Source organism: Pezoporus occidentalis, unplaced genomic scaffold (assembly GCF_034315485.1).
Source record: "Pezoporus occidentalis ecotype Australia unplaced genomic scaffold, CSIRO_AGI_Poc_V1 ctg211, whole genome shotgun sequence".
In the NCBI taxonomy this organism is placed as follows: Eukaryota; Metazoa; Chordata; class Aves; order Psittaciformes; family Psittacidae; genus Pezoporus; species Pezoporus occidentalis.
The window spans coordinates 615,356-643,059 of record NW_026913976.1 but is presented as its reverse complement, the minus strand read 5'-3'; the positions used below and the strand labels follow the sequence as shown (position 1 = coordinate 643,059).

Sequence of the window (27,704 nt, the reverse complement as noted above, 5' to 3'; positions counted from 1 at the left end):
AGCAGGAGGCGGAGGGGGGAACGCAATGCTCCGCTCCCGGGCGACTGTGCTCGGCGGCGGGGCTGTTAACGGGGCGATGCGGCCCCGGTCCCGCAGGGAACCGGAGCGGGAGCCGGGCGGGGCCTCGCCGCGCCGCGCGCGCGCCCGGACGCACAGGTGCGCTGGCGCGTGCGGAACCACCTTGCACGCGCGCACATGCGCACGCGGACGTGCATGCGGTTGCGGACCGGCAGCGGGGGCGCGCACCCGCGCCTGCACGCGCGCTCCCGCCGCGTCCCGTCCCGGGGCAGCGGCACAGAGCCCGGCGACGCGGCGGGACCGACACGCGCGGACCCGCGCCGCCGGCCGCCCGCTGCCGCAGCTCCGCCGCTCCCGCGGCCGGCGCGCCCCCCGCCGGGCCCCGGCCGGCCGCTCGGCCCCGCCCCCGAGGCCCTCTGGTGGCGCCCATTGGCGGAGGCGGCGGCGGGGCGGAGGCGGCGGTGTATATGAAGGGGCGCGGCGGTGGGGGAGTGCGGTTTTCTGTGCCGTGTGTGTTTCGGTGGGTGCCCTCCGCCGCTCCCGCCTCCTGTCGCTTTCCCCCACGACACCGCCGGGCCAGCGCCGCCGGCTGCCCCGCAGCGCGGGCGGGCGCGCAGGGACCTCCCCGGTGCCACGGGGCAGGGTGTCCGGCCGGGGCCTGCCCGCGCCTCCCGCCGAGGGCTAGACTTCTCCCCGCCGCTCGCCCGCCCGCCCGCTCGCCATGGCCCGCGGGAAGGCCAAGGACGGCGACGGGAACTGGAAGAAATTCATCTGGAACTCGGAGAAGAAGGAGCTGCTGGGCCGCACCGGGGGCAGCTGGTGTGAGTGCCGGGACGGGGGCGGCGGGGCCGGCCCAGGGAGCGGCGGCGATGCGGCGGGCGCTGCAGCACGGCCCGCGGCGCCCCGCCTCCGCCGGCTGCGGCGGGGCTGCGGCCCCCGGAGAGGGGGCCGGGGCAGGCGCGTACCCGCGGGGCGAGGGCGGGCGGTCCGTCCTTGTCCGTCCTCTCCTGGTGTCCTGTGGGGGTCGGGGGACGCTGCCCGCGGAGGTGCGGCTGCAGGTGGGGCTGGGGGTGAGGCACGGTAGGTCCTCGGCCCCGGGATGGAGCCTGAGGCGGCCCGACCTTGGCGAGGGCGCCTCGTCCTTGGGTCTCCTTACCCGGCGGCTGGCCCGGACCTGGAGCATCGCCGTCGGGGAAGCCTGCCTTAGGCTTCAGGGTGGCTTTTTTTCCCTTTTCTCTGGAGAAAGGAAACTGCGCTAATTTTACCTCTTCCAAAGAGAACAATTGGCTTTTAATGTCTCTGCGAGAAGGAAATGGCCATACGTGCGTTTGTGATTAAATGTTCATGATGTATTTATTAGGTGCTGTAAAAATAGCACTTGCATCGAGATGCTTGTAACATTTTCTCTACGCGAATATCCAGACTTCTAGTTGCTGCCAAGCTCAGCCAGCGTGTTGAGGCACCCTTGAGGTGTTGAATCCGGCTGCTGTTGTAACAGATCGGCTGGAGGTGCCACATCCGGAGCTCTACCTCTGGCGGGTGGACTAGAGCAGGCTTCTGCTGTATTTTTACGTGAGCAGAATTGGGCTGTGGGTGCGCATGGATAGGTACCTCTCCTCCTGAGGCACCAGGCAGCTGCGCAGTGCTTCAAACAGAGAGGCTGAACGAGGTCTTGCCAGGGTGCCCGTACTTATCCACCTAGGACCGATTTCCATCTGCAGGCTGATGATCATATTCCTCTGTTATAAGCCTACCTGTTGCGGGAAGCTTCTTGTTCAACCCTGGGGTGTTGGGTTGCCAGACCCACTGTGCATTTTCTGAGACCTTGGAGTGGTTTTGACCTTTAAGTTGTCTTTGGCGTTAAGAGCATCCTGGCTGGGAACCTGATTAAATAAACTATCTCCCAGCATTTGGCTTTTGATGTTGCAAAACTCAAAGGCGTTACGCTGCAGACAACAGCATTAGTGTTTGGTTTGTTACAACAGCACCTCCTATGACCGTGCTCTGGAAAAAATTTCCACACGTCCCTGACGTCACGGCCATTTGCTTTACGCTGCCTGGATACCAACGAGTGGTTTTAACTCCTGGAGCACCACATTACGGCACCCGTTTCTGCCCTCCAGCCCTGGCTACCTCCTGTGCGCATGAGGAAGACAGATGAGAGGATGGAGCTCCTTTCTGACAGCATCGCTCAGCCTCCCTGTCACTGTCTATCCCTCTTCCTGCTCACCTCCGTCTTTCATAGACGTAAAAAGAAAACCAGAACCTCCTGCTTTCATCAGGAGGCTTCTCCAATTATGGAGTTTTTTTCATGATGGGGCTAGGGAGCAAGGAGGAATACTTCCATCTGCTGCTTCGTCCCTGTCCTTTGTGGTTTGTCACTAGAAGTCCTTCAGATAAGCTGCCTTATTTTTTTTGTTTGTGATTAGATGAGGACAGTCTGAGATCAAGTGGGCTCTCTTTCAAGTTCTTCTTGGCCTTTGCTTGCTCCCGCAGCCTGATTAGCATATAGTTGCTTGGCATGGGCTGGCTTACCCTTCTGTAGACAGCCTGGTGATGCCTAGTACAGCATGTTACTGTGCAGTTAATCAGCTGAGATAATCCTTGTAAACTGGTAACTGATACCCAGTGTGAGCTATGCTGTGTCTCCAGGCTCTTCTCCACTCCGTCCGTCCTCGTCGTCATTCCCCCGCCCAAAGTTTATTCTAGACATCTCCCTTTAGACTGAAACTAAATTCAACCTTTCATTATTATGTAATTGACTTTTTAATTGATATGAGCAGTGCTGGAGTGCCTTTGCAGACACAAGGCTGCTAAATGTGCAGTACTGTGACATGGCTGAGTACTTTTCCTACATTTGAGATGGAGCATTGGAACTAATTTGGGCCTGAATTCTGCTCCCATTGTCTTTAATGGAAGTGAGGAGAGATCAGACTTTACAATCGCTTGTAAACCTGAATGAAACATTAACTGTAGACTTTCCTGGAAACAGATCTGAGGCCCAGAGCTTTGTGGAATCTGTGTCCTTCAGAGCACACCCTTAGTACAGCTTCTTGCTGCTGGACACTTTCTTCACTGCAAGTCTGTCACCTGTAAAAGCATGTGATGGTAGTGCAGGGTCAGCCAAAGGGTCCTTTAAAATATGGAAGAGCATGGTTTAATACTCATGTTTTACAATCCCAAATCCCAATTCATCCATTTTAAATTTTTTTTAGGGGCTTATGCTTCCAGCCCCCCAAGCAACTGGGATGATTACTTTGCATCAGGGTGTAATCTTGCTGTTAAATACATGCCTCTGCAGCAGGGCTTGCATCTGAATTCGGTGCACTGGGCTCTTCCTTGTAAGTGGCAAAGGTTGGAAATTTTGTCCTGGAATGTGACTGCCTTGAGGGCTTGTTTTGATTCCTCTTTCTGTTTTTCTCTTGCAGTTAAGATCCTCCTCTTCTATGTCATCTTCTATGGTTGCCTGGCAGGTATATTCATTGGGACCATCCAAGTGATGTTACTCACTGTCAGTGAATTTGAGCCCAAATACCAGGATCGAGTGGCACCTCCAGGTAACTAAATAGGAGACCCATGTTTGACTCTGTGCAAGCTGTTCTGGGGAGGTGGGTTGGTTATTCGCCTCAAGAAGGAGGATGAAATAAGCATGTCGTTGCTGCAACACATATTTGTAGGGGGTGGGTATGTTCGCAGCCTTCTGGGGCTTGAAGGCAATCCTGCTAGTATTAAAGGTTGCATCACATAAAATATGTCTCCTGCCCGAGAGGAGCTCGGACCTGGGTTGTTCTTCTTCCCTTCCCCTAAACTGAAGCAATGGAGTGAGGCTTAAGAGGCTTCACTTGGTAATGAGCTGTATGAAAAAGCTGGATTCAGTTTTTCTTCATAGCCACTGTGTTCCCATGGGTAAGTGAAGGAATAAGGTAAAATGATAGCTTTGTCTGTGAAACTGGGTGCACAAGGAGAAAGGGGACACTACCGATTCTGGGTGAGCTTGAATTGTATTAGCCAACACTGACTTACACTATGCTCTTGAGGAGGTGGTGGCATTTACTAATGGGCATTTCAATTTAATGTGCCTTGGGAGGCTAAAGGTGGGTCTTGTAGCTGCTGATACACGATCTACCCTTAACTAGACAAAGTAAATATCTGCTCAGGATTGAAATGATCACTTGAGTGCCGTCTGTGGCCAGCCTGCCTTGGGCAGGAGCAAACGGAGTACCCAGCCCTTGCAGCAGGTTCCCCCCTCTGCTGCGCCATCTGATTGCCAACGCAGCCCGCGGCAGCTCAGAGCGCGGTGGGGGAGCTGCACAACTGCCACTTTCCCACATTGCGGATGACCTTGAGGCTGCTTGGCACTGGCGATGGTAACGATCTGTCTCCAGTTGCTCTGTAAAACAGTTCAAAAGCTTTTAATAACGGTGGTATTTAAGTGACAATTGTGAGGCTGATGATGGCTTGTAGCTACAGGAGTTGGCTCTGGTGTTGCACAGTGTTTTACCAGCCCCACTGTCTGCAGTGCTATGCTGCAGTTATTGCCTGCTCTAACAGCACAGGGAATGTTACCATCACCAAATGGTGTTATGTCTCAGCAAAGAATAATCTTTTTCAGATAATTGCTCTTCCACTAGCACTTTCCAGAGACAGAATAGAAAATGGAACTGCAGTGTCGGTGTGTGGCACTTCCTAATCTACCAGCACTCTTAAGCACTGGAGGTGGCTGCTGCTGTCTCTGCAACAGGCTCTGACATTTGCAGGAAAGACTAAACTGTTGCTGATTACTGCCCAGAGCCATTAGCTGCATCTGAAAACCCACCATGGCTAATGGGGGAATAGTTATTTTTTGAATAATGTGTTTTTCCCTGGCTGGAGCGCAGTGGTCTCACCAGATGTGAAATGAGTGAAGAAGCCCATGGATCTTGGGTCACATCCAGACAGACCTCCTGTTTAGCCTGATGTCACATAATTACTCATTCTAGGTAAACAGTTTGCCTTCTGTTTAATAGCAGTTTGGGATCCAATTTCAAAGCAAGTCTGTAGTAGAATTTCTGTGTGAGATTTCAGCCTGCAGAGGATTTTTATTTGCCTCTCAATTGCAGACTGCACCAGGTTTTCTGGGGCTTACCCTTTTATTTCTAAGCAAAAAAGGAACTGAATCTCAATGCTCTTGAAGTGTGTACTGTGGAAATCAAAATGGAGGAAGAATGAAAAGGTCATCATGGCTTTCAGGACATATTCTGAAATCAAGGGGAATGGAAATCCACCTCCTTGAATATATGACAGTGGGCAGCCAATAAATAAGGGTTTGAACCAAGCCCCGATGAAGCACGCACACACAACCTGTTAGTAGCACAGAGTGCTTTGCAGGGCATCATGTGAGAGTGCTTTCTGCAAACGTGGACAAGCAGCTGGTGAGGTGTGGTGGAGGCTGGCTCTTAACATCAAGTCCATTTCTTGTCCTGTAGCAGGCATTAGACCGTGAATCGGTGTAGGGTTTCCAAGAGGGGGATGCTGTAGTGAGCTGCTGTGCTTCAGAGGTCAGCAATCCCATACTCCTCTGCTGTGTAGGGCTCTTTCCTGTGCTACCAGCACAGCTGCTCTTCTGACAGCAAACACACGTGGGCATGTTCACCCCTGCTCTTGGTGAGCATTGAACTGTTTGTGTGGTCTGGGACCCCTGCAGACCATGAGTTACATACAATACGGTGTTGTGCAGTTCTTACTCCTGATTCTTGTGGGAAGATTTGCAAGCCATGTACATTGGCAGCTTGATAGAGACCTGGGTTTTCTAGGAAGCTAGAAAACCTGATTTTATTCTTGTTACAGTGCTCTGTCCTTGGGCAAGTCACTGTTGTCAGTGCAAAATGGCTGGGAAAGGGGAAGCTATGCTTCTCTTCAGGGTTTGCAGGGGAAAATGCTGAAGGGTCTGCCATTTTATCATTCTTGTTCTGAAATGCGACAGCTTTCATAACAACAGAACCTACAGGATGTTTTATTGAGTTATTGACATGGATATAACATTGAAAGCCAGAAAGTGCTATTTTTATAGCCAAGTGTCATTAATATGCTAATTGGTTTCTGCACTGAACACAACAGGAATGTGATCCAGGGCTTCAGGCCACGCTGAGGTTTGTACCTTTCCATGATAGTACTTTTTTTTCCTCCTCTTTTGTCTTGGGGCGGGGGAAGAAACTGTGCAGCTCACCTTGTCGAGCCTTGCCATTGCGACAGCCCCAGCTCCACTTGTGCTGCAGGCTCTGACTCTGCTTTAAGCACAGAGGAGCTACCCTGCTAACAGGGAAGGATGAGGATATGGCCACTTAAACACAGCGCACTGAGTGTTTGAAAAATACTCCATTCTCCTCCTCCCCTTTCCCACCCCAATATAAATTGGGCTGTGTATCCTGCCATCTTGTGGTGTGCATCCCGTGAAACACAGCATCCCATCGCGACGGGTGGTGAGGGGCCAGCGTGCCTGCTGCTGCCTAAGGCTCTTCTGGAATGTCAGCTGGAAGGAATAATCCCTGTTCAGGCTGGGGGATTTCAGGTGTCCCAGCTTCAAGTGCTGCCTGGCTGTGATGTGCCTGGGCAGTGAGTGTGTGTCATGGCAAAGGCTGCTCTGCTGTATTGTTTAGCTTGGAGAGCAGCAGGGAGGTGGCAGCAAGGGCCTGTTTTGGGGATGAGGTGTAGGGTGACTGGAAGCTTGTAAGGGCATTGCTTGATATGGAGACTTACAGTCTATCATCATTTGGGGGGTGTAAATAGGAGCAGAGTAGTGATCACTCTGTTTTTGTGTGTCATCCCAGGAGTGTTCAGACTCGCTCTGAAACAAGACTACACTGTCCTTGGAAATATGCATTGCATGATGAAGCAAGAGTGGTTTCTATGGACTTACACAGCCATTACTAATATCAAGCCTGACTTCCCATTTCTAGTTTCTTCCTCTTTACCCTTGGGACACCATTTTTCCTGAAGCATACAGTGATAAAGGCTATCTGGAAAACTTGGTTTTAAATGAACTTGAATAAATGCAGTTTTAATCTGCAGTGATGTTTTGGAAGTGGAATTGTGGCTGGAAAAACAATTGATGACTTTACCAAAAGGCAAAAAATAAAGACGTGTACCTTTGTACACTTACGGAGTTGGAAAGCCAACAGAAGGTGGTGTCTGTTACCGAGTCAATACATCACTCATCATTTATGTGGACAGTGTCAGTCAAGTGCAGACAGGAATTGTAGCTCCCAGCAATGACTCTTAAGAGCCAGTTGCAGAAAATTTCTAAAGCTGTTAATTATCATTTTAGCAATCAGTTACTTGATTCTTCCACATGTGAGGAACAGCATCACCACACATGACACCATGGTGCATCTCTGTGGTAACAGCATGAGATGCAGAACTGTGGCAAACAGGTTATAGTCTGAAGCTGGGGAGAGGGTTGGGTTGTTTGACTCCTGGCTACGAAAGCACTTGGGACCTTATTTCTTTTTTCCCCATGTGATTTCCTTATGAATGGCTTCTTCATGTACAAGAAGCCCCAAAGAGGCTTTATTCATGTCTGTAACTTACTGGAGCCACACACTCCCTTGGGTGGCTAACAACCCATGGTAGGTAGCACTGGAGTGCTAGTTTCAGTTCCCTAATGGGGATGAGAGGTTTCAGAGGAGTTCTGCAGGGGTCACCTCCTCCTGTTGTACCAAATCAACATGCTTCTTTTTAAACAGGATTGCGTAAGAAGGATTCGGTGATAGTGCTGCTCTGACAACAGCACTTGAGCTTTTACTTTGGATGCGGGATGTACAGATGGAAAGCAAAGAAGGAAATGATAGATCTGTGTTGAGGGCTTTGAGCCTGGTCAGTTGCTGATATGTGAGAATGGAGGTTGTCGTGGAAGCCAGTAATACATTTTTAATCAGAATAAAACTTTTTCATAGCAAGTCTCTCATCTCCACGAAAATTACTTCCTTGCTTCATAAGTGGGAAGATTGATCTCCACTTTTCTCTGTTCCTGAACAAAGAAAGTGCCTGCTGTACCAAAGCCTGCTGCAGTCTGGCTCAGCCAAGTACCTGCAAATGCCCACAGTTAGGCTGAAAGCAATCTATGGCTGCAGGCCAAGGCTGCCTGGCAGGAATGGCTGTTCTCTTGTGCTGGCCACTGGAACAGCTGCACGGAGGTGCTGCTTGCACGGGGTACTGCCTGGGCTTTGGTGCTGTTCTGCAAAGATCTGCAAGACAAGGAAGCTTTGGGATGGGAGTCAGTTCTCCTAGCCAAGTCACTCATCTCATGGTTGGAGGGTTGGCTTTGGGCTGTATGTATCAGGGGCCAGGCTGTCCTAGCCAGAGAATGGGGATATTCTGCGAGGTGGCTTTTATACACCACAGGGTGCCTGTTGCTGACCTTTCCGTTGCCACCTCTGCATGGGTACTTCTATGCATTACCTTGGATAAGACAAAAATCAGGTGGAGAGTTCCTTCATCATAGAGGTCCTGAGCAAAGCTTGACAAGCCTGCTTGATTCTTGTATGCGCACACTTGAATGACCCATCTGTAACTTGAACTCAGAGAAGGGCAGACCCAGGAGGGGAACCAAGGCCTGGCCTGCCTTTGCTGCAATTCCAGATAGCTGCTTCAGGTGACCCTGAGCCCGCTGCTTCTTAGCTGAGTGGTAATGTGAGGAGGGTTTGGCAGGATGAGTTTGAAGTCCCTTATTAAAATGGAACACAGCTTATTTTAGATATATTTATTGATAACAATTTGTGAAGCAAGAAATCAGGTGATTGTTCAAAATTGGGCTGAAAGCCTCTGCCTTTGGAGGGTAGGATGTAATTCTGCTAGTGGAGTAGTAAGTTGCTTCTAAACTAGTAACACTCAGCCTGGTCAGTTTGTACCAGAGGGAGTCTTGAGCAGTTAAAGCTGCTTCCTGGAATAAAACTTGAAACCTCTGAGCTGGTCGCTGGATGTCTCGCAATCTTTGGCGACCAGGAGCTGCGTTAAGGGGAACAAAGCTAATCTTTGTCCTAGGTTACAAATTCCAACCTGGTGGGCGGTGGGGGGGGAGTGGTGAGCTGGCTTGAGGAGGGACTAAGCAGAAGCACTTAAGTGGCTTTGGAAAAATTGCTGGAGTCACAAGCTCTTGTGGCTTCGAGCCAGCCAGCTAAGCTGCCTGAGTTTTGCACCAGGGGAACTTGTTTGCAACAGGCCTGCTCCGAAAGCTGTCAGAGCAAATGCTGCTCCCCTGCTCCTTTTTCTTTTTCTTGTTAAAATGAGGATGACAGACTGAACAGGAGTTACGACCTCAATAATTACAGTGGCCGCCCCAAAAGCAGCATGAACTGCAGTTCCCATTACTTAAGTCTGAAGTGTTAGTCATGCATTGATGCATTCAATTAAAATGTGACCTGGACATTGTGAGGAGCAACTATTTCCAACTCCCATAATGAAGAGCAAAGGGGTTAGTACTTTACATCATCTGTAGGCATTACTTGTACCTAGTCCCTTCTCCGTGTGTTCTTTTTCTATTCATCCTCCTAAATTCCAAGGCGGGGCTAGTTGTACAGCTCAGAATCTAGGAAGGTCTTTAAAATCTGTTCCGTAAGGTGGTATTTCCTACTCGCCTACTTGGTGATGAGCTTCTGATTAGAGAGCTCAGAAGGCTCTTCCTGCAATGAGAAATACCTGCTTATGGAGTGAAAAGACCAGAGAATGTGATCAGGCTGATAACTGAGTGACAAAACGTCTCCTGCCCTGCATCCTACAAGGGTGATGTGGATTACAACCAGCAGAGTGTGACTATACCTGGCTTGGGGAACCTCTCTCATCTTTTATTGCAAGGGTTCACAAATGGACAGCTCTGCTGTATCTCAACACACAGCATGTTTTGCAGACTTCCGAGGCAGCCTACTGGGGATACCTGCATAAGAGTAGGCAGCTGTGGGACTTTATTTCATGCCATTAGTCTCACAGTTTCTCTTCTGCCCTTGAGGAGGAGGCAGAAGCTGGTAGAGGACCTGTGGCTGACTGTTTTTCGTGGGGAAAGCCTTGGCTTACAGCTTCTCCTTTCAATATTTGTCTGCTTAGCAATGCAAACATCATGACAAATACTCTGGGCTGTTGTTGGAAAGAGGAGACAAGAGCCCATCACAGCCTCCCCTCTAGGGAGCTTAAGCTGTTTTGTGCAAGTTCTGAGGTTTGAAAAATAGATACTAAAATGATTCCCATTCTTGGTATGTGCTGCATTGCCCGGAGGCTGTGCAGCTCTGAAGTGTACTTAATGTTTGCTTCTTGATTTTGCTTTTCTTAGGACTGACTCAAGTCCCCCAGGTACAAAAGACAGAAATCTCCTTTACTGCCTCTGATCCCAAAAGCTTTGAGGTGTACATAAAGAACATTGAGAAGTTCTTAAATGACTACAAGGCTGATCAACAGACTGAAAACATTATATTTGAGGAGTGTGGGGGTAAGTCTCGATTGCGTCCTGCAGCTGAGGGCTCTGACCACTGCCGCTGCGTCAGGTCCATCAGAAGCTGAGGGTGAGCAGTGGTGTTGGTCTCTGTCTTGGGCTGCTCCTTTTATTATGTTATTTATATAAATATTATAATTTCTTTGTGTTCATATAAATATTTATATAGTGGCGTATTGGTAAACTGTCAGGCTCTGGTTTCAGTCATATGGGTGCTCATGAACTCAGTTTGGTCAGAGCAGATTTGGCCAGGGATGTATCTAGAAGCTTATTGTGGAGGTTGTTGTTGGGAATTCCCAGATTTCACTTGGAGAAAGTTCCAGCTGACTGTCAGAAGCACATGGCACTGACCTTATCCTATCTGAAAGCCCTGGGGGTTTTACTGATGACTAAAGATAGTGTTGGTCCTCTTGATGTAATGCAGCAAAACATCTGGGAGGTATTGACTTTTAAGAGGTTATATGTAATACTGTAAATGGGACTATCACTTTGTAATACGTGCATGTAAAATCTGAGGGCAACCCACTTGTTCTCTGGAAGAATCCTCAGTTAAAAACCAAAAGCGCTGCAGACTTTGGGACCACGGTGGGGAAGGCTAGGCTCAGGTCTGGGGTGTCATCTGTTTGGATGAGGGGGAAATCCAAACTACACAGTGAAGCATAAGTGTTGCTGTTCCTGACACACAGAAGATCATGGTTGTCTTTTCATCCTCCCGCCATGACAGACATTCCTGCTGATTACAAAGAGAGAGGACTATATAATGATGCCCAGGGCCAGAAGAAGGTCTGCAAATTCAAACGTGAATGGCTGGAAAACTGTTCTGGAATAAATGATCCCACCTTTGGGTACGCTTATGGCAAACCATGCATCCTCATCAAGCTCAACAGAATTATCGGCTTCAAACCTAAGGCAAGTATCTCTTCCCGTTCTAGCAGCAGCTACTGAGGAGGAGGAGGAACTGGCTGCAGATTTGCTGTTCCTGCTTTTGTGTCTCAGGAGAGAGATCAGTATTAAAGCCCTTCTGCAGAGGCGAAGCTGTGAGATAAACTGAGCAACTGGCTTTAAAAATACTCTTCACTAAAAAGCAATGAGAACTGCACCCCACAAGTTGGTAGCAGGTAGCAATGATTGCAAACTCCTGCTTATTTGTCTGCTAACTTCAGAGCCTGCCAAGTGAATTGCTGTAATGGGGGATTTTCTTCAAATGAGAAAACCCATTTTACAGTTCCTGTGTGTTTCTATAGGATCATCCCAGACCAACTCTATCTGTAGTAAGATCAGTACACTGTGTCACGCTACAGCCTACTCCGTTCTTTCCTCAGGCAGTATGGAGCTGCTAAAGCCGCTTAATGAAATGAAGTAGTGCTTATATTAACTATCAGTCTGAAACACAGGCTATAAAGTGTAAATGACATCTGTGTCAGGCACAGCTCTTACTGCAAGGAAGGTGAGGACATCTTTAGTTATTTAACACAGTTTCTCAGATGCTGTAGGATGTCTGTCACCCACTTGCTCCATGCTGCACCTGAAGGCATGGTTGCAGTGATGCTGAAGGGTGTCAATCTGGACAGGAGCTACTTTTACTTCTGGGTTTTTTCAGTTGAATAAGATGGTGTGCAAAACCTGCCCCTCCATCTTCTGGATGCTAAGCAGTGCAAACGGTGTGCTAAGGGCCTTCACCACTGTCCATCAGTGCAGCTGAGGACAAGAACTGATGCTGTCTAATGAATTGTTAGGAACATTTTTCTTTGAAGGGAACCTGTCTGCTAGAAGAAATGAGGTGAATTGTGGCTCATCTGATCCAGGGTGGAAACAGTGGGCACATTTTAGCAGGAACTGGTATGTGGTGGCTGTGGGATGACATAAGATGTGCAGGTTTGATGACTGGGGAGGAGAAGGGCTTGGTGTGTTCCCCTTTTCTTTGCCACAGAGCTCTGAAGCGCTCCAGGCTGCATTGAACAGAAGGGCCTAGTCAAGGGACGATTTTACATGTTTCCTTGAGCAGTGACAAGTGTATCCAAGGCCGTATTTGTTTTCCTTATTCCACACTCCAGCAGAGACCCTGTGGCTCTCGTTTTGGGCAGGGTGCATGTAAAGCAGTATCGAGGCTTGCAAGGTTGTGAGGCAAAGCTGCTGCATGTGTTTAGAGACCAGTTACAAATGCTGGAATTGGTGCTTCTACCTTTCCCCGACATGCTCAGACCCTTTGTTGTTCCCTGCGGTGGTGTCGAAGTTCAGCAACGTCAGGGTGTGACTGCTGCTCTTTGTTCTGTCCTGTGGCTTTCCAGTCCTGGCTCATGCACCTGGCAGGCAGCTGGCAAATCCTTCCTGCCACTGCCTGGCTTTGCATGGGTGACACCACGAAATTAAAACTACTCTGATGTGCTTGCCTTGGTACCCACAGCAGTAAGGCTATAAAGAACAGACAACAGCTCTGCTTGGGTTAGGTTCCCCTGCTTCTAGCTGTGTCACCGCTGCTCTTCTGTCACCACTGAGAGCTGCTGTCTGCTGTGTAACATCTCTTTGCTTTGGGTTTCTTCTAGGCTCCAGCAAATGAGAGCCTCCCTTCAGATGTTATGGCAAAATATCACCCTTATCTCATCCCTGTCCACTGCACTGCCAAGGTAAGTTGAAATACACTAGAGCAGAGCTGGGAAGCTGCAGGGGAAGGCTGAGTCTTTGAGTGTAGCTGGTCCCTCTGCCTTACTGCAGGCAGTGGGGGTGGTTCTTATACTTAGGATATCTCCCCCTTTGGGACAGGAGCTTCTGAAAACTCCACTGATGATGTCACATAGCACAGTGCTGCCCTCACAGGGAGGGGTAGGAGCAGGGCCAGGTATTAGAAGGTATCCTCAAAAGTAGACATTTTTGCTTCCAAGCACAGATGGCTGAAAGAAGGACTGTTTTACTTAGCACTGGTGAAGCAGCAAACTGTTTTTTAGCCAGAGCTAGTGCACTGGTGTGACAGGAAGCTGTGGTGGTTTCTGAATGCATAAAGGGGTTGAGGTTTCAAATAAAGAGAAGTAATTTTCTTGGCTGATGTGTGCTGGAAGGTGTTTCATGTGCAGCTACTGGTTAGACAGTGCTATGTGTCCTCCCTGTCCCTGGAATGCCCTCATGCTGTTGAGGTGAGGGTCAGCAATGGCCAAAGAGAACAACTGATGCTGTGAGGAAAAATGGCTGCAAAAGGTAGAGTTTGGGTGAATACCAATGTTTTTTATTCCTTTTCCCGCCTCTAGCGAGAGGAGGATGCAGACAAAATAGGCACAGTGGAGTACTATGGGATGGGTGGCTACCCTGGCTTTGGCCTGCAATACTACCCCTACTACGGGAAGCTCCTGCAGCCACGGTACTTGCAGCCGCTGGTGGCAGTGCAGTTCACCAACCTGACCTACGACATGGAGGTGCGTGTGGAATGCAAGGCCTACGGGCAGAATATCCAGTACAGCGACAAAGACCGCTTCCAGGGACGCTTTGATATTAAATTTGACATAAAAAGCAGCTGATTGTAAGCACAACTCTGTCCTCCCCCTCCCCCCTTCCTCCTAGCCATTTTAAAAGGTTAAAAAAAAAAGAACAAAAAAAGAACAAAAAAGAAAACCTACTAGTCTTGAACAAACTGTCATACGTATGGGACCTACACGTAATCTATATGCTTTACACTAGCTTTCTGCATTTACTAGGTTAGAATGTAAACAAAGTGTAGCAATAGCGACAAATATTTATTCTACTGTAAATGACAAAAGAAGACAAAATTGAGCCTTGGGACATGCCCATTTTTACTGTAAATTATGATTCCATAACTGACTTGTAGTAAGCAGTGTTTCTGGCCCCTAAGTATTGCTGCCTTGTGTATTTTATTTAGTGTACAGTACTATAGGTGCATACTCTGGTCATTTTTCAAGCCATGTATTGTATCTGTTTTCTATTTCTCGTGAGCAAAGACTTTTGCTGTCCAAGGTGTAAATACTCAGTGGGACTAGAACTGGCATGATACTTCTCATCATTTTGTTCCTTTTCCAAGAAAGGCCCACCTGTAAGACTCTGTTTAACAGCACTCCATAAGGCTTCTGACTCTTCTGTGGTGGTAGGGTGTTTTACTTGGAGGGGTGGCAGGGGAAACTGACTGAAGTGACACTAAAGAGACGGTTGGATACTGTACTGTGCGCGGTAGTGAGTGCTGTCTCTCCACCTCTTCCCTCATGCTCCAGTACGTCATGTGAGAGACCGGGTCAGGCTATCGCTCTCCTCACTGATAGGCGTAACTCTTTGCTTTGTATATTTTCTTTTTCTTCTTTTATTCTTTTCCTGCTGGAGGCATCGCACACTGTGGTGCTAATGTCTTTATTGAATGTTTTAACCATTTTCATGGTGGAAGAATTTTATATTTATGCAGTTGTACAATTTTATTTTTTCTGCAAGAAAGTGTAATGTATGAAATAAACCAAAGTCACATGTTTGAAAATAAATCTTTATTTTAAACTTTATAAAAGCAATGCAGTACCCCATAGAATGGTGTTAAATGTTGTCTAAAGTGCAAAACTCTATGTTCTAACATGTAATAATAGCCAGGAGTACAGTGCTCTTGTTGATCTTGTATTTCAGTCAGGTTGAAACATTGGACAAATAAATAAATGAACACACCATTATGTCTGCATGTCTTGTGAGTGGGTTGGGACAGAGGCTGTCAGTTGTCCAGAATCTTGAAGAAGTACTGCACCTATTACAAACAGAAAACAGGCCTTGATCATTCCCAGGACACCTTGGCTGATGGTGGCTAAAACATGCACTGGGGTTGCCTGACAGTGCTGCTCCTCCTGCCTGTGAGCAGTGGTGTTTGTTACACCCAGCTCCAGTGCAGCGTGCTTTGGTATTACCTGCCTCCCCCTGAGCTACATGAGAGGCTCCTGAGGCCCACCTGCCTCTGGACACATCAGTCATGAACCCAGAAAGTCTTCAGTGTATCCACCATTACTGCAAGTCCTCCATGGCTAGAGGCTCAGGCCATACATGCAGTAGTAGCTGCAGCTAAAGTGATTTATCCTTAGTGTGGATGAAAGCATCCCCCAGCAGCACATGCTGCAGGTCCAGAGGGAGGCTGCACGCTTGGTGTCACAAGCAGAAGAAATGGAGTTTCATGGCAGTGACTTGCTCTGTGCTTCTGCTGAGCCAGCAACATGGTGCTGAGGCCAGGCCCTGCCTGACAGGGCTGCTCAGCCTGACGGGATGTGGCAGCTGCCTTCCTGTGAGAGTCAAGATCACTTTAGGCTATGTGACATGGGCTACGAGGGGGAACTGCTCTGTGGTAAGGTGACTTAACATAAGTATTCTAGAGCAAGCTGCTTGATAAAGCCTGCCTCATCGGAACGCATGATACTGGAAAAACAGCTGCCAAACTTCTTCCCATTTGCTAGAAGGAAAAGCTCAATCACAGTACGCTGTGGCAGCCAGTGCACGCATTTGGCTGTTTGACACGGCTCCCTAGGAGCAGAAATTTCCCTTTCTACTGTTCCATTTGCTGCTGCATGTTTGCAGTGAGGCAAGGAATTAACAAAGACGCTTGATTAAAGTGCTAAAATACTCCTTGAAGGAAGCTCTGCCTGCACGAGGGTTGCAGGAACACTGAGCCAGTTTGGCTGCCAGCAGTTGCTGGGTGCCCTACTGACACTACCCTGGGGGGGGAGGCGGGGGTGGCAGGGGCATGGCTCAAGGTTCAATAGGATCGACTGCCCCTGCTATTTGCGTCTTGGGTGCAGGGCCTGTGACAGTTTAAAAACAAAACCAAAAAACCCCACCACCCCTAAAACCTGCCCCCAAACTGCTTCACTTATAAAAGGCCCAAGTCACGGGTAATTTATCTCAATTTACTATATGAGAACAAAGTCCAAGTATGAACTAGTAATAAGGATAACAGCTTAGTGCAGGGGTTGGGACAGCCACTGTAGAAAACTTAATGGTGCCCATGCTGGCTCCACGGAGCCACGTCTAAAGAGGTCCCCATACTGTACTCTTGGCAACCGCATCTGACACAAAGCAAAACCAAACCTTTACCTGCCCCAACACTTTCTAGCACCAAAGCAGTGAAAGCTGGGTGGCCTGCACTGACCGCTAATTAACTCCTCAGCAGTAATGGCAATAGCTACCGTGGCCCTGCACCCTGCAGCCATCAACTGCCAAGACCCCACTATTCACAGGCCTCATGACCACGCTGTAACAAATGGGCTGTGCCCCACCAACCCCCCCAAAAAGAAGCCAACACAACCCCCATAGCCTCACACATCCCCTCTCCCCATTAGAAATGCAGCTGTAATGTGTCAGACCAAGGGACTGCATTAAAAGGCTCCAGGAGAGCCACCAAAGCTTGCTCTGCTTCACGGCTGGTCACTGGCTGGGGGCAAGCAGGGGAACTGGTCAAGCTGTCACATCTCATCAACCCAATGTAAAAGTTGCACTGCTTTCCATTTTATTATTTTTTTTTTTACTGTTTTAAATCTGTGCTGTACTGCCCATGGAAAACCTGCTCCTCAGGCAGGCACCGCTCTCCTTACTGCCTGGTAGGACATTATGTTATAAACTGCCAGTGCGAACATGTTGTTCTTTCTGCCAGATTGGCTCAACGTAGTTAAATATAATTGTAGCCATTAAGGAGAATTTTATCTCCCTTCTTGTTGATACAGGACAGCTACATTTCAAGGTTAGAGACACACAAAAATGCTAACCAAAAGTGCAGAGACAGACACGCACAGACACATTGAAGGCCCAGGCCCTTTAAGGCTGTGTCCGCATGAACGCCTGCACTAACAAGCAACCTGTTTTACAGCTCTGAGCGCTGGCACTTGCAGGCTTCTGTTCACAGCCTTGCTCCCAGCCTGGCTGAGAGCAGCCGGCACGGGGCAGGCATGACCCTCAGCGTGTGTGGGAACCTGCGCCACGGTCACAGCACAGGCTGTCCTGTGCAGGTCCTAACTCTGGGTCCAGCCTCAGCCTGGGGTGCCCACACAACTGCTGCCACCACAGGCGCCACGTCCCTGCCATGGGGCACTTTCAATGGAGCTGTGCCTACTTCCACTGCTTCCTCTTGGCTACCTTGGCAAAAGCAAGGGTTCAGGAATGGTCCACCCCTGCGGCACACACTGATGCATGCGAATGCTGTCCTCACCCAACTCCCGCTCCCTGGCTGTTAGCAAGAAAAGGCATTACACTGTTTCAGTCCTTAAAATCCCCTGATTTTATGCAACTGATTATCCCAGGCCAGGCTGAACAACCTCAGCCTGCTCACAACCTATGGGATACCCCTCTCTCCTCAATTAGCTTTTATTGGATTGTTGAAGGTCCACGCAGACAGTACTGGCAAGGCTTGGACATCAGAACAAACATGCTACGTATTGTATAACATGCGAAACAGGTGCCGGTATGTTCTCTCTGTGTATAATTATCTTTATGTGGGTCAGCTGCCACCCAGCTCCCAGTAAAACCAGTTAAGAACTGGCATGTATGTGGTACACAAGAAAGATCTCTCTAACAACCTCACCCTTGGGAGTATGGCATTGCTGGACAGGAAATATCAAAAATAAGGGCCATCTGTTAGTCTGCTCACACGACAATACTTACGATGCTTTGCAAGGATTTCAGCACTACCAGCAGTTTTGGGGTGCCACTATTTTATGAAGCCCCAGCTGGAGACACCTTGAAGAATCGCATTCTAAAAGCACCAGGTCCTTTTCCAAGGGGATCCAGGACCTGGAGGTACTTGCACCAACCAAGCATCCAGATGGGGGTTAGGTATTCCAAAGCCCTCTGTATTTTAGGAAGTCCAGTTACTCACTTTCCCAGGCTCCGAGTACACTATAAACCACCAAAAAGTAAGCTGTGCTTGTACAAAACATCTCAACAAGACCCATGGCAAGGTCAGCTTCTCAGAGCCAAGTACACCTCTGATCTCTTTACAGGACCCAAAAGTGGCAGAGACAAACCCACACAGGAACTGATCTGAAATGAACCAAACACATTTCACAGGCGCCACCCAAATGTCCTTCAAATGATGCCAACATTCAGGTGTGCTCACTCCTTTCCAAGGATGAAACAGGATTAAATTTAACATCAGTATGTTACAGATCCCAGGAACCATCTACCTGCTTTATAGCATGCAGCTATGCCTGCTCTAGCGCCTGGTCAGGAACAAACAACAATAATGTTCAGGAAGTAATAACGGGTGAATAACTATAACCTCCTGGCTCTGGCCAGAACTGCTTCACAGGAGAAGCTGAGAGCTGCTCTAGCTCCGTGAAGTTTCACTTCAGTGACACAAGTTCCGTGCAAAACTCACGTTACTGAACTGGTTCCTCCCTCCGTGTGCTTCCATGCATTACCACTAAGTTTTAGTCGTTAATACAGCAGGCAACAGCAAAATCCAGTTTAACGGCCTGGCTGAGCACAAACTATTGTCATCTGAACAATGTGTGCCCTAAGAGCATGGAGAGGCCAGGCAAAATGGGAAGCAAATCAAGTGAGGAGCCAGTCTTCCATAGGAGAGCAAAAAGATCTTGGTAATAACACAGGACCCAGCGCAGGCACAAAGTGAAGATTTCAAGTATAAGAATTACAGACACCTACAATTTAATTCTCCTTCTGCCCAGAGAAGCAGCGCTGAAGAGAGGTGCCAGCTGAGCAGCTCTGGAGTCAGAACTTTTGTCTACAGAACAGATCCAGGTATGCACTGAATGGTATCAGCCTGAATGGTCCTACAGGCACAACTACAGCTTGCCTCAAAGAAAACCCTGTCACTGAAAGGGACCTCAACATTCATGGTCCACTTCCCCTGTTCCCCTGCGCTGTCAGTTTTCAACAAGAAGCCCTGTTAGAATCATTCACAGCAGAAGCAAAGGGGCTGATGGGAAGACATACTGGTAGGAAATGCTGAGATCACAGATTCAGTTCTCATCAACCACCAGAACGATGACAGCAATTTCAGTCCTTCCTCACCTCTGCTGAACCAAAATTGGCAGCTGGGAGTTAGAAGGCTTTTTCACCCCTGTATTAATTTAGAGCCTGACAGTCATCTCAGTGCCTTTCATGCACCTGGACACGTCCTCACCAGTACACTCTCCCCAAAACTACCACAAAACTGTAGCTCCTTGGTTGAGCACAGGTATCCAGGCATATGATCCAGAGAGTCTTTGCTGACCTCCAGTTTCAGCATCACTGCGCTCTCCCTGAACACTTAAGCCTTATAATTTTTTACATATTATCTCAGTTTGAGGTCTCTAGTAGGAACCAAAAATCTCTCCTTGCCCATTAATCTTGGTTTGTACATCATCATAAACCTGCCAACTCTGTTAGCAAGTGCACTTGCTAAAACCTAAAATGTATTTCAGCTACAGTTCACACTCAACTAAATCATGACTAAATCACTGGGTTAACACACTGAAACCCCATGGATTCATACCATCCTTCCAGCCACAAGCAGTCCACAGACATAAAAAATGGTTGTCAAAGAAGAGGGTCTACTTACTCACTGTTTTATTCTGAAAAGAATTATTTTCCCACATTAATCTGAGGAGGGTTTAGTCTTGGGAAGTTTGTTCAGAAAACAAAAAAGCAAAGTCAGTCACCCCTGCCTCTCCCTCAAGCGTCACGCACTGCAAGAAATGAAGCCGGTCAGGCTGCCCAAGGCAGAACAATGTGTACACATGCACTTCAACTGTCCAAGGTAATTTCTTAAGTACAAGTAGGACAACCCCCCAATACACACCAAAAAATAAAACTTTGCAATGGAAGGTTTTATTAAAGAAACACAACAGGCTAGCACGTCCTGCTTTTACGCCATGTGCTGTTAACGCAGTCACCTCAAACACTGCATATGGTTAAGATCAACCCTGAAAATACAGTGAAAGAGGACAAGGGAAGCACCTTGAAAATTTTACCATAAAAAGATTAGAGAAATCTCAATTCCAAACAGGATGTAAACGAGAGGACAAGACAGTAATTTGTTACAACACAATCAAAACACCAAGAAAGTGAGTTTTGTGCTATTTACTTTGTTACATCACAAGAAAATTAAGTGAACTTGAAAACTCACTGAAAATAACAAAGTGTTGTTTTTACATCATACATAACTACTGTGCTGACTCAGACTACTGATTTATGAAGTACAGATACTTGGAGATTTAAAAAGAAGGTACATGTTCACTGAATCTCCCCATTCCATGGCATAAGCCAACTGCTCAGTAGCTGGGGCTGAACACATTAGCCCAGGATGCTCCCACCCAGAAACTCTACTCCTCCTTTAGCAATGCCTTTGGTCATCATCAGAAGAGATCACTGGCCTGGCAGAGCTACTGGAATGAAATAAAATGAAAGGTCCTGGCTCCTATCACACATGAAAAACTACAACATGACAGTGAGTACTGCTTTCCCAATGATCCCTCTGAGTCAGCAGGATCACTGCCTCTGCACATTATGCTCATGTTGAGGGACACTTGTCTGTCTCAAAATCAGGAGCTCCTGTGGAGCTCTTGTAGGATGCCCCTGAACCAGTCAGATGATAGGTACAGACAAGACACTATGGAAGTCAATGTAAGCTGCAAGCATGTCCTGAACACTGGATAAAAACACTGAAAAGGGCCCCTGCTGAAGAAAAGCCTGGTCTGAATGTGTTCATACAAGCCACAGGCATCGTGGAGGCTCCTCACCAATGCTCTCCAGCCTGCTCAGAGTGCACTGACAGTCATGGTCCTCACAAGCTACCAGATGATGGCCAATAGAGGTTGGCTATAAGTGGTTGTAGAAAGAGACAAGAACGTGTTTCCACCCACATCACAGATTCATGCAACCATGGAAGCAACAAGCAAATATAGGAAGTAGAAGGCAGCCAGCATCTAAAGCTCTTCCTGAGCAATACGTATGTTCAGCAGGGTACTATTCGGCCAGGATACCCAACAGGCTGTACCTGGCAGCAGGGTAAAAGTTGTGACAGCTAAGACAGTAACAAAGTATCCTGAAAAAAAACCCAACCAACTAAGCAAAAGCATCACCTGGCCCACCACTAGTGGCCTTGCAGGCATCATCACAAGCCCCTCTGTAGACTGTAGCTCCCTGTGCTGTCAGGAAATATCCCACCAAACCAGTAGCATAAATTCCCCCAGTTCAGTGCTCAAGCTTCCTTCGAAGCAACATCACTCAACCTAGAAAGCTCCATCCCCCCGTGGAATGGGTCAGTGTTAAGGGGCCAAGAGTTCAAGTCTGAGCAGCCCTCTGCAATTTCCACACTCCTGCTGTGTGCTAAACTATGTATTATCATGGCAGGACTAGACTCTTGACATCTGAGTGACCAAGTTTCTCTTCAATACCTGGACTGAGTAAGGCAGCTACTAGAGAAAGCCCACAGTCCCTGGTTTGTGGCTGGATAGCCCCAGCATACAGTCTCTGCCCAACAGCACAGCAGTAACTACCACTGATGACAGCATGGAAGGAAACTTGCACACTTAGCAACTCTGGCCACTTAAGGGAATTGCCTTTTGCTCAGACTTGCCTATATATCTTGGTATATCTCAGATATACTTGTAGACATATCATTCCTGCCTATACGCCAATGCACTTAGGGTTAAAGACAAAGAGGAAGGATCCAGCTCTTCCTGAAACCAGAAGATGCTTGACTTCAAGGAGCCCTAGACTACAGCCAACACCCCCTCAGGTGACCCTTGCTATCTTGCTCTGCGTTTGCTGCTAGCACAAGATCATCACAGCCAGTGTCTAAGCCCTCGGTATTACCACAATGGAAAAGCAATACTGGTATGACCCTACACTTGGAATAATTACTACTTATGAAATAAGAGGCTTCTAGAGCTTGAAAAACTCTTAAGATATCCCATGGTGTTGATGTCCTATGAGTGAAAGGAAATCTTGTTCACAGTCTTCTATCCATATTAACACATTCGACTTTGTTTTTTTCCTTCTATGTTCCATACACATTTCAACACATGTATGCGGATAGCAGACTTAAATTCTCCTCTTAATTACTGCTGGTTTACAGTAGTCAGTCAAGGAGGTTGCACTGATGAGGGAAGGGGTAAACCTGACACAGGAAATACTGACATAGCTAATCATTTGCCTATTCCACCTCTGAGAGAGAGGTGGGAGCTGTAACTGATTGAGGTCAATAATAGGAATCCACAAAAAAATGCATGTGCATGACACAGCAATGTGTGCTACACAACAACCGCGCCTCCCTTATCCCCAGTAATGGTGTGGGACCCCTTGCTCAAGAAACAAAAGGAGATTCTGAGCTTCTACATGACTGTGCAGCTGCAGTGTCCCCTCCCCTTACTGCTTCTGCTGTATAAGCTATTCCCTTGGGATTCTTTTCCCTTCTTTGCTGCAGTCTACCCACCATGCAGCTCAGTTGCAGCTAAGTTGTTGCTATTCTTAAGCTGGAAGAAGAGGGGTAATGGAAAGAGGGTCTGGGCTTTTTGGTTCAAAATGAGATCATGCTGAGGGAAAGAAAGAAGGCAGTAGCCTCAACTCAAACTGGGCCTCAGATGAGTTATCAAGAAGTGTCACGCCTTCCCTCTGCCTTGACCTCCCCTCCACAAAATTACCGTGTTCAGCTCAGCGCAGCACAAACACATGCCAAAAGCCAAGCCCTGTTTATCACATAGGTTACCTTCAGGATCAGGTGAAACTAAAAGAGCTTTGGAAGCTGCTTGGTTCACACTTGTTAACTTCTCTCTGGCACTTGTAAAGCTCAGACTTGGCAGATCAAGGGGCAATTGGACCTCAGATCTTACCCAGAAGTGGAAGCACAAGAGCTGAACTATTTCACAACTCTGTTTAAACAAATTTCTAGTTTAGTTTGCCTGTCTGGCCCACAGTTATAATAATTATGCAACTTGTGTTCAAAATTAGGCTGTGAGTGACCTAATAATACCATGATTTATTTTTTTAAAAAAGAGAAGTCACCACCTTTTTTGTTCAAAATCCATCCCTCTATTACTACTATATTACTGCTATCTTTAATCTTCTCTTCAGATAGGCCTAGGCAAACATATTACTTACTTCTCTGTACAAGTATATATACAGCATCAGGCAACATTGTGAGACAGTGCTGGCTAACATCCTTTGATATGCAAAACCACAACCAAATAGGATGAAATTTTCCTACACTCCAGATTCTTTCCAACCTGTTCCCACAGCTGTTGGATAAAAAGTCTCAGAAAGTTAAAATGGAGAAGCACTCGAATCATAATAACCATTATCTGACAGATCTCTCTAGAAATCATTTTGTACCAGAAGGAACTGAAATTTCTAACTGACAGCTAAAGATAGCTCCTGCTTTGATGAAAACTTGCAGAAAAACCCCGCCAAAAACCAACCTCATCCAAACCCTCCAATTTTTTATTTCTTTTCACTGGAGATGATTAAAAGCATCTTATCCAGGATTATGCAGCTCAGTATGGGCCCCTAATAAAAGACTTCGTGGCAAAACTGCTGTATGACTGAGTGAAACAGTGGCTTCTTTATTAATATTTTAAAGACTCCTGAGGGAAATGCTGTACAGCTGAAATGCCCTCAGTGAAAGGTTCATTGCCATGCTATGCACTTCTGCTGTGTAATGTTTTACAAGCTGCACTATCCTGTGAATGAGGAGAGTTAGTTCTCAGCTGGTAGAGGCAGCTTGCATAATACCAGACAAGTTAATCGGTAACAAGCAATGCAGGAGACCTTTGTTCCGAGTGTGACATACACAAATTCCACACTAAGCACATTGACGCTTCTAAGAGTTACTCATTGACATGCTCTATTAAACTGCTTGGACTATATGTTGATGCACAAAAAAGATTAACAGAGCTGCATCCTTCTGATGCCTTCGACCCTAAACTGCTGCAGTATAACCTCAATCCGAGGCTCAGCTCACTTCTGGTAAGAAAGCATGGGTGGATGATAGGAAGCTCCTTGCAGCATGCCCATGTGTTAAGACAATGCAGGCAGACAAGGAAGCAGCAAACAGAAAAACTCAAGTTGTCAGCCAGCGGGGAGCTTCTGTAACAGGATTCTCTCCTTACGGAAACGGTTATGGGAAGTATTTGTCGTGTGCCCTTGCTGCGAGGTGAGTGCTCCCCTGTCCACTCTGAACAGCTTGCTAAACCACCACCCTCTCCCCAGCCTTCCCAAATAAAGGCAAAGGGAAAGGAGTCATAACACATGCTTCTCCTGGCACTAATTGGAATGCCAGACCAAGGACAGCTGGCTTCTAGCAGGTGGAAGAAACGCTGCACCAAAAGCTGGGGACCAGCACAGCCCTTAACACTCATCAGAGAGTTTAATTAATACCAAGTCAGAGGAAAAGGATGCTGGTTTTCCTTGTCCAGCACCTGCCCAGACAAAAACATCCTCTGAACTGGCCCACCCTGTCACAGCTTATCGTACAACAGCACCTCCCATCTCCCCAAGGCTGGATCCAGCCAGCTGAACTTTCAGTGTCAGAACTGGTGCAAGTCTCCCTCTGTCAGACTGCCACAGCTGATCTGTACAGGTAGATGATGCTACTTGTTTGTTTAAATGCCTCAGAAGCAGTAAGCCAGTCTCACCACTGGTGCAAGGCTGAGCAAGGGGAAGAGCTTCCAGTAGCACATTGCACAGTCTGCCAGTCCCCAGCCTTACTTTTAAACACTAGTGAACATTCGAAATTCAAAGGAGTGATAGGGAAAAAACCATCCATCATGACAGCTCTCTCAGAAGAGAAAACCCACTCTTTGATAACAGCAAAATCATCTCCCTTAAATAGGTTATTTTCATGTCTATGGATGCTACAAATAGCTCTGAGACAAGGGAGAAGGCCAGCAAATGATACTCGAGGAGGACCTTGCTGCTGCCTGGCTGGAAAGCTGCCCGTGACACTGAAAACTGACACATCTCCCTCCACACAGTCCCAGTGCCCAAGGCAGAGCCTGACGGCACCCAGCAGCCATGCACAGGCACACCCAGCACACACGCTGCACCCTGAGGAGTCAGTGGAAAGAGCACCCATGGGGATGCAAGGCTGGGAAGGCAGCTGGCACATCCTGCAGTCCTGTGAAAACTGGCTTTAAGAGCCCACCCCCCTCTGCAGTTCCACACATAGCCTACCAGACACGCAAAAGCATGTGTAAGGACATTCCTGCAGCATTTCATAGAATAGTTAGGGTTCGAAAGGACTTTAAGATCATTTAATTCCAATCCCCCCACCACATTACTGTCAGCTAGAAGAATTAGTCACTTAATAACTGCATCTTCCTTGGCATGAGGGAGAAGGCTATTTCACCCAGAACTCAAATTTTACGCATCTCACAGCAAATCTTTTTCATGCATATCTTGCTGAGGGCAGCATCTTCTCCCTCAATACGTAAAAACACACACATATACATGTATGGTTATTAAGCATTTTTTAATTATGCAAATAAACCCCATAAGACTGACTGGTTGTCCAAACACCAAGGCACAGGAAGACAGAGCTAGCATGGGTGCCTCAGACACAGCAGGCTGCACCTCAACAGCCTGTGAGGCTATCCCAGATGTGTGCAGTCTGTCATCCCGGAATGTTTTACTTCAGTACAAATGCTCTTACAGAACTGCTAGCAAAAAAAGTACACCTTGAACTGCCCAGTATGAGCCACAATTTATAGGCAGAGCATGCCAATCCTCAGTTATATTGGTTTTGTTATAACTGCATGGCTCGGCTACCAGCTTTTTAATGGGTGCAAATAATGTGAATTCCTGCATAATCTGAAAGGTACTCAGCCGCTTGAACCCAGGGAGCTGAGGTGCGTGTACAGCACCACCTCCTGTGGAAAATTTTACTCACTGTACTTTCAGTGACGTGAACAAGTGGTGAAGGCAAATTTAAGGAAGCACATAGAATCATAGAATAATTAGGGTTGGAAAGGACCTTAAGATCATCTAGTTCCAACCCCCCTGCCATGGGCAGGGACACCTCACACTAAACCATATCGGCCAAGGCCTCGTCCAACCTGGTCTTGAACACTGCCAGGGATGAAGCATTCATAACCTCCCTGGGCAACCCATTCCAGTGCCTCACCAACCTAACAGGAAAGAATTTCCTCCTTATATCCAATCTAAACTTCCCCCGTTTAAGTTTTAACCCGTTACCCCTTGTCCTGTCACTCCAGTCCCTAATGAAGAGTCACTCTCCAGCATCCCTATAGGCCCCCTTCAGATACTGGAAGGCTGCTATGAGGTCTCCACGCAGCCTTCTCTTCTCCAGGCTGAACAGACACAACTTCCTCAGCCTGTCTTCATATGGGAGGTGCTCCAGTCCCCTGATCATCCTCGTGGCTCTCCTCTGGACTTGTTCCAACAGTTCCATGTCCTTTTTATGTTGAGGACACCAGAACTGCACACAATACTCCAGGTGAGGTCTCACGAGATAAACCATGAAGTCTGGTTGCCACAGCACCTTGCATCAAATATTTCCATTAAAACTACTCCAGAAATGACTAATGTCAAGGAAACTTGTTTTGTCTAAAGAATGATGATTCATAAGATACAATGGTTTGCAAGCTCCTGTTTCAACAAGGTATTTATCAGAAATGTTTCTCAGATCAAAGACAGCGAGTTGAGAAACAGAGTCATCTTTCACCCTGTGTACATGAAAGACACAAATGTAAAAGTATCTCTAGTCTATTAAATAGAGCACTCACTTGGCATATATAAAACATGCAGGTTCCAGTCTTTGCTCTACCTGACTCAGAAGGAATGTAAATGCAGGTGAGTAGCGTAACTGTTTGCTCCAAATAGTACCTGCTTTATATAAAACAGAAAAAAAACCCTGATGAGAGGTACAGTAGTACCTGCTTTGGATGTTGGAAACAAACGCAAACCTGTGCTCTGAATGAATGTCCTACACAGCATCAGTTGATCAGAAAAAAATAAGAAACTGTTGGCTTAGCTTTCGCTCATGAAACACCATCATCTCATAAACAGTCCGTCACTATCAGACCCCCTTCTTTACTTCCTCCTTTCTTTCCTCTCCTCATTAAAATGAGAAACTGATGACAAGGCTGAGGAAACGGACTGTCCTGAGCTATTCATGTCTATCTATTGTCACTTGTAAAAATAGATTTTGTACTGAATTGAAGACATGCAAGTCTATGAAGTTAATAAATAAATGCCTTACCCAGTAAGTCACAGAGCTCATCCAAGAGGCTTCAGGGCAATATTCACCCTCCTCTTGCAT

The 27,704-nt window shown here is 47.4% G+C and overlaps 2 protein-coding genes across 2 annotated transcripts in view; one reads left to right on the top strand and one right to left on the bottom strand.

Annotated features, from left to right (window-relative positions):
- Positions 1-558: 558 nt before the first annotated feature.
- Positions 559-15,120, top strand: ATP1B1 (ATPase Na+/K+ transporting subunit beta 1). Its single transcript, XM_062619535.1, has 6 exons — positions 559-839; positions 3,447-3,575; positions 10,316-10,471; positions 11,199-11,383; positions 13,018-13,098; positions 13,714-15,120. Exons 1-6 carry the CDS (start codon positions 740-742, stop codon positions 13,978-13,980), a joined length of 918 nt encoding a protein of 305 aa, XP_062475519.1. The 5' UTR covers positions 559-739; the 3' UTR covers positions 13,981-15,120.
- NME7 (NME/NM23 family member 7) overlaps positions 14,932-27,704 on the bottom strand; it is a 92,534-nt gene continuing 79,761 nt past the window's right edge. Inside the window, exon 12 of the mRNA XM_062619519.1 lies at positions 14,932-15,194. Coding sequence (XP_062475503.1) covers positions 15,162-15,194 — 33 coding nt within the window. The 3' untranslated portion in view covers positions 14,932-15,161. The remainder of the gene's footprint in view (positions 15,195-27,704) is intronic.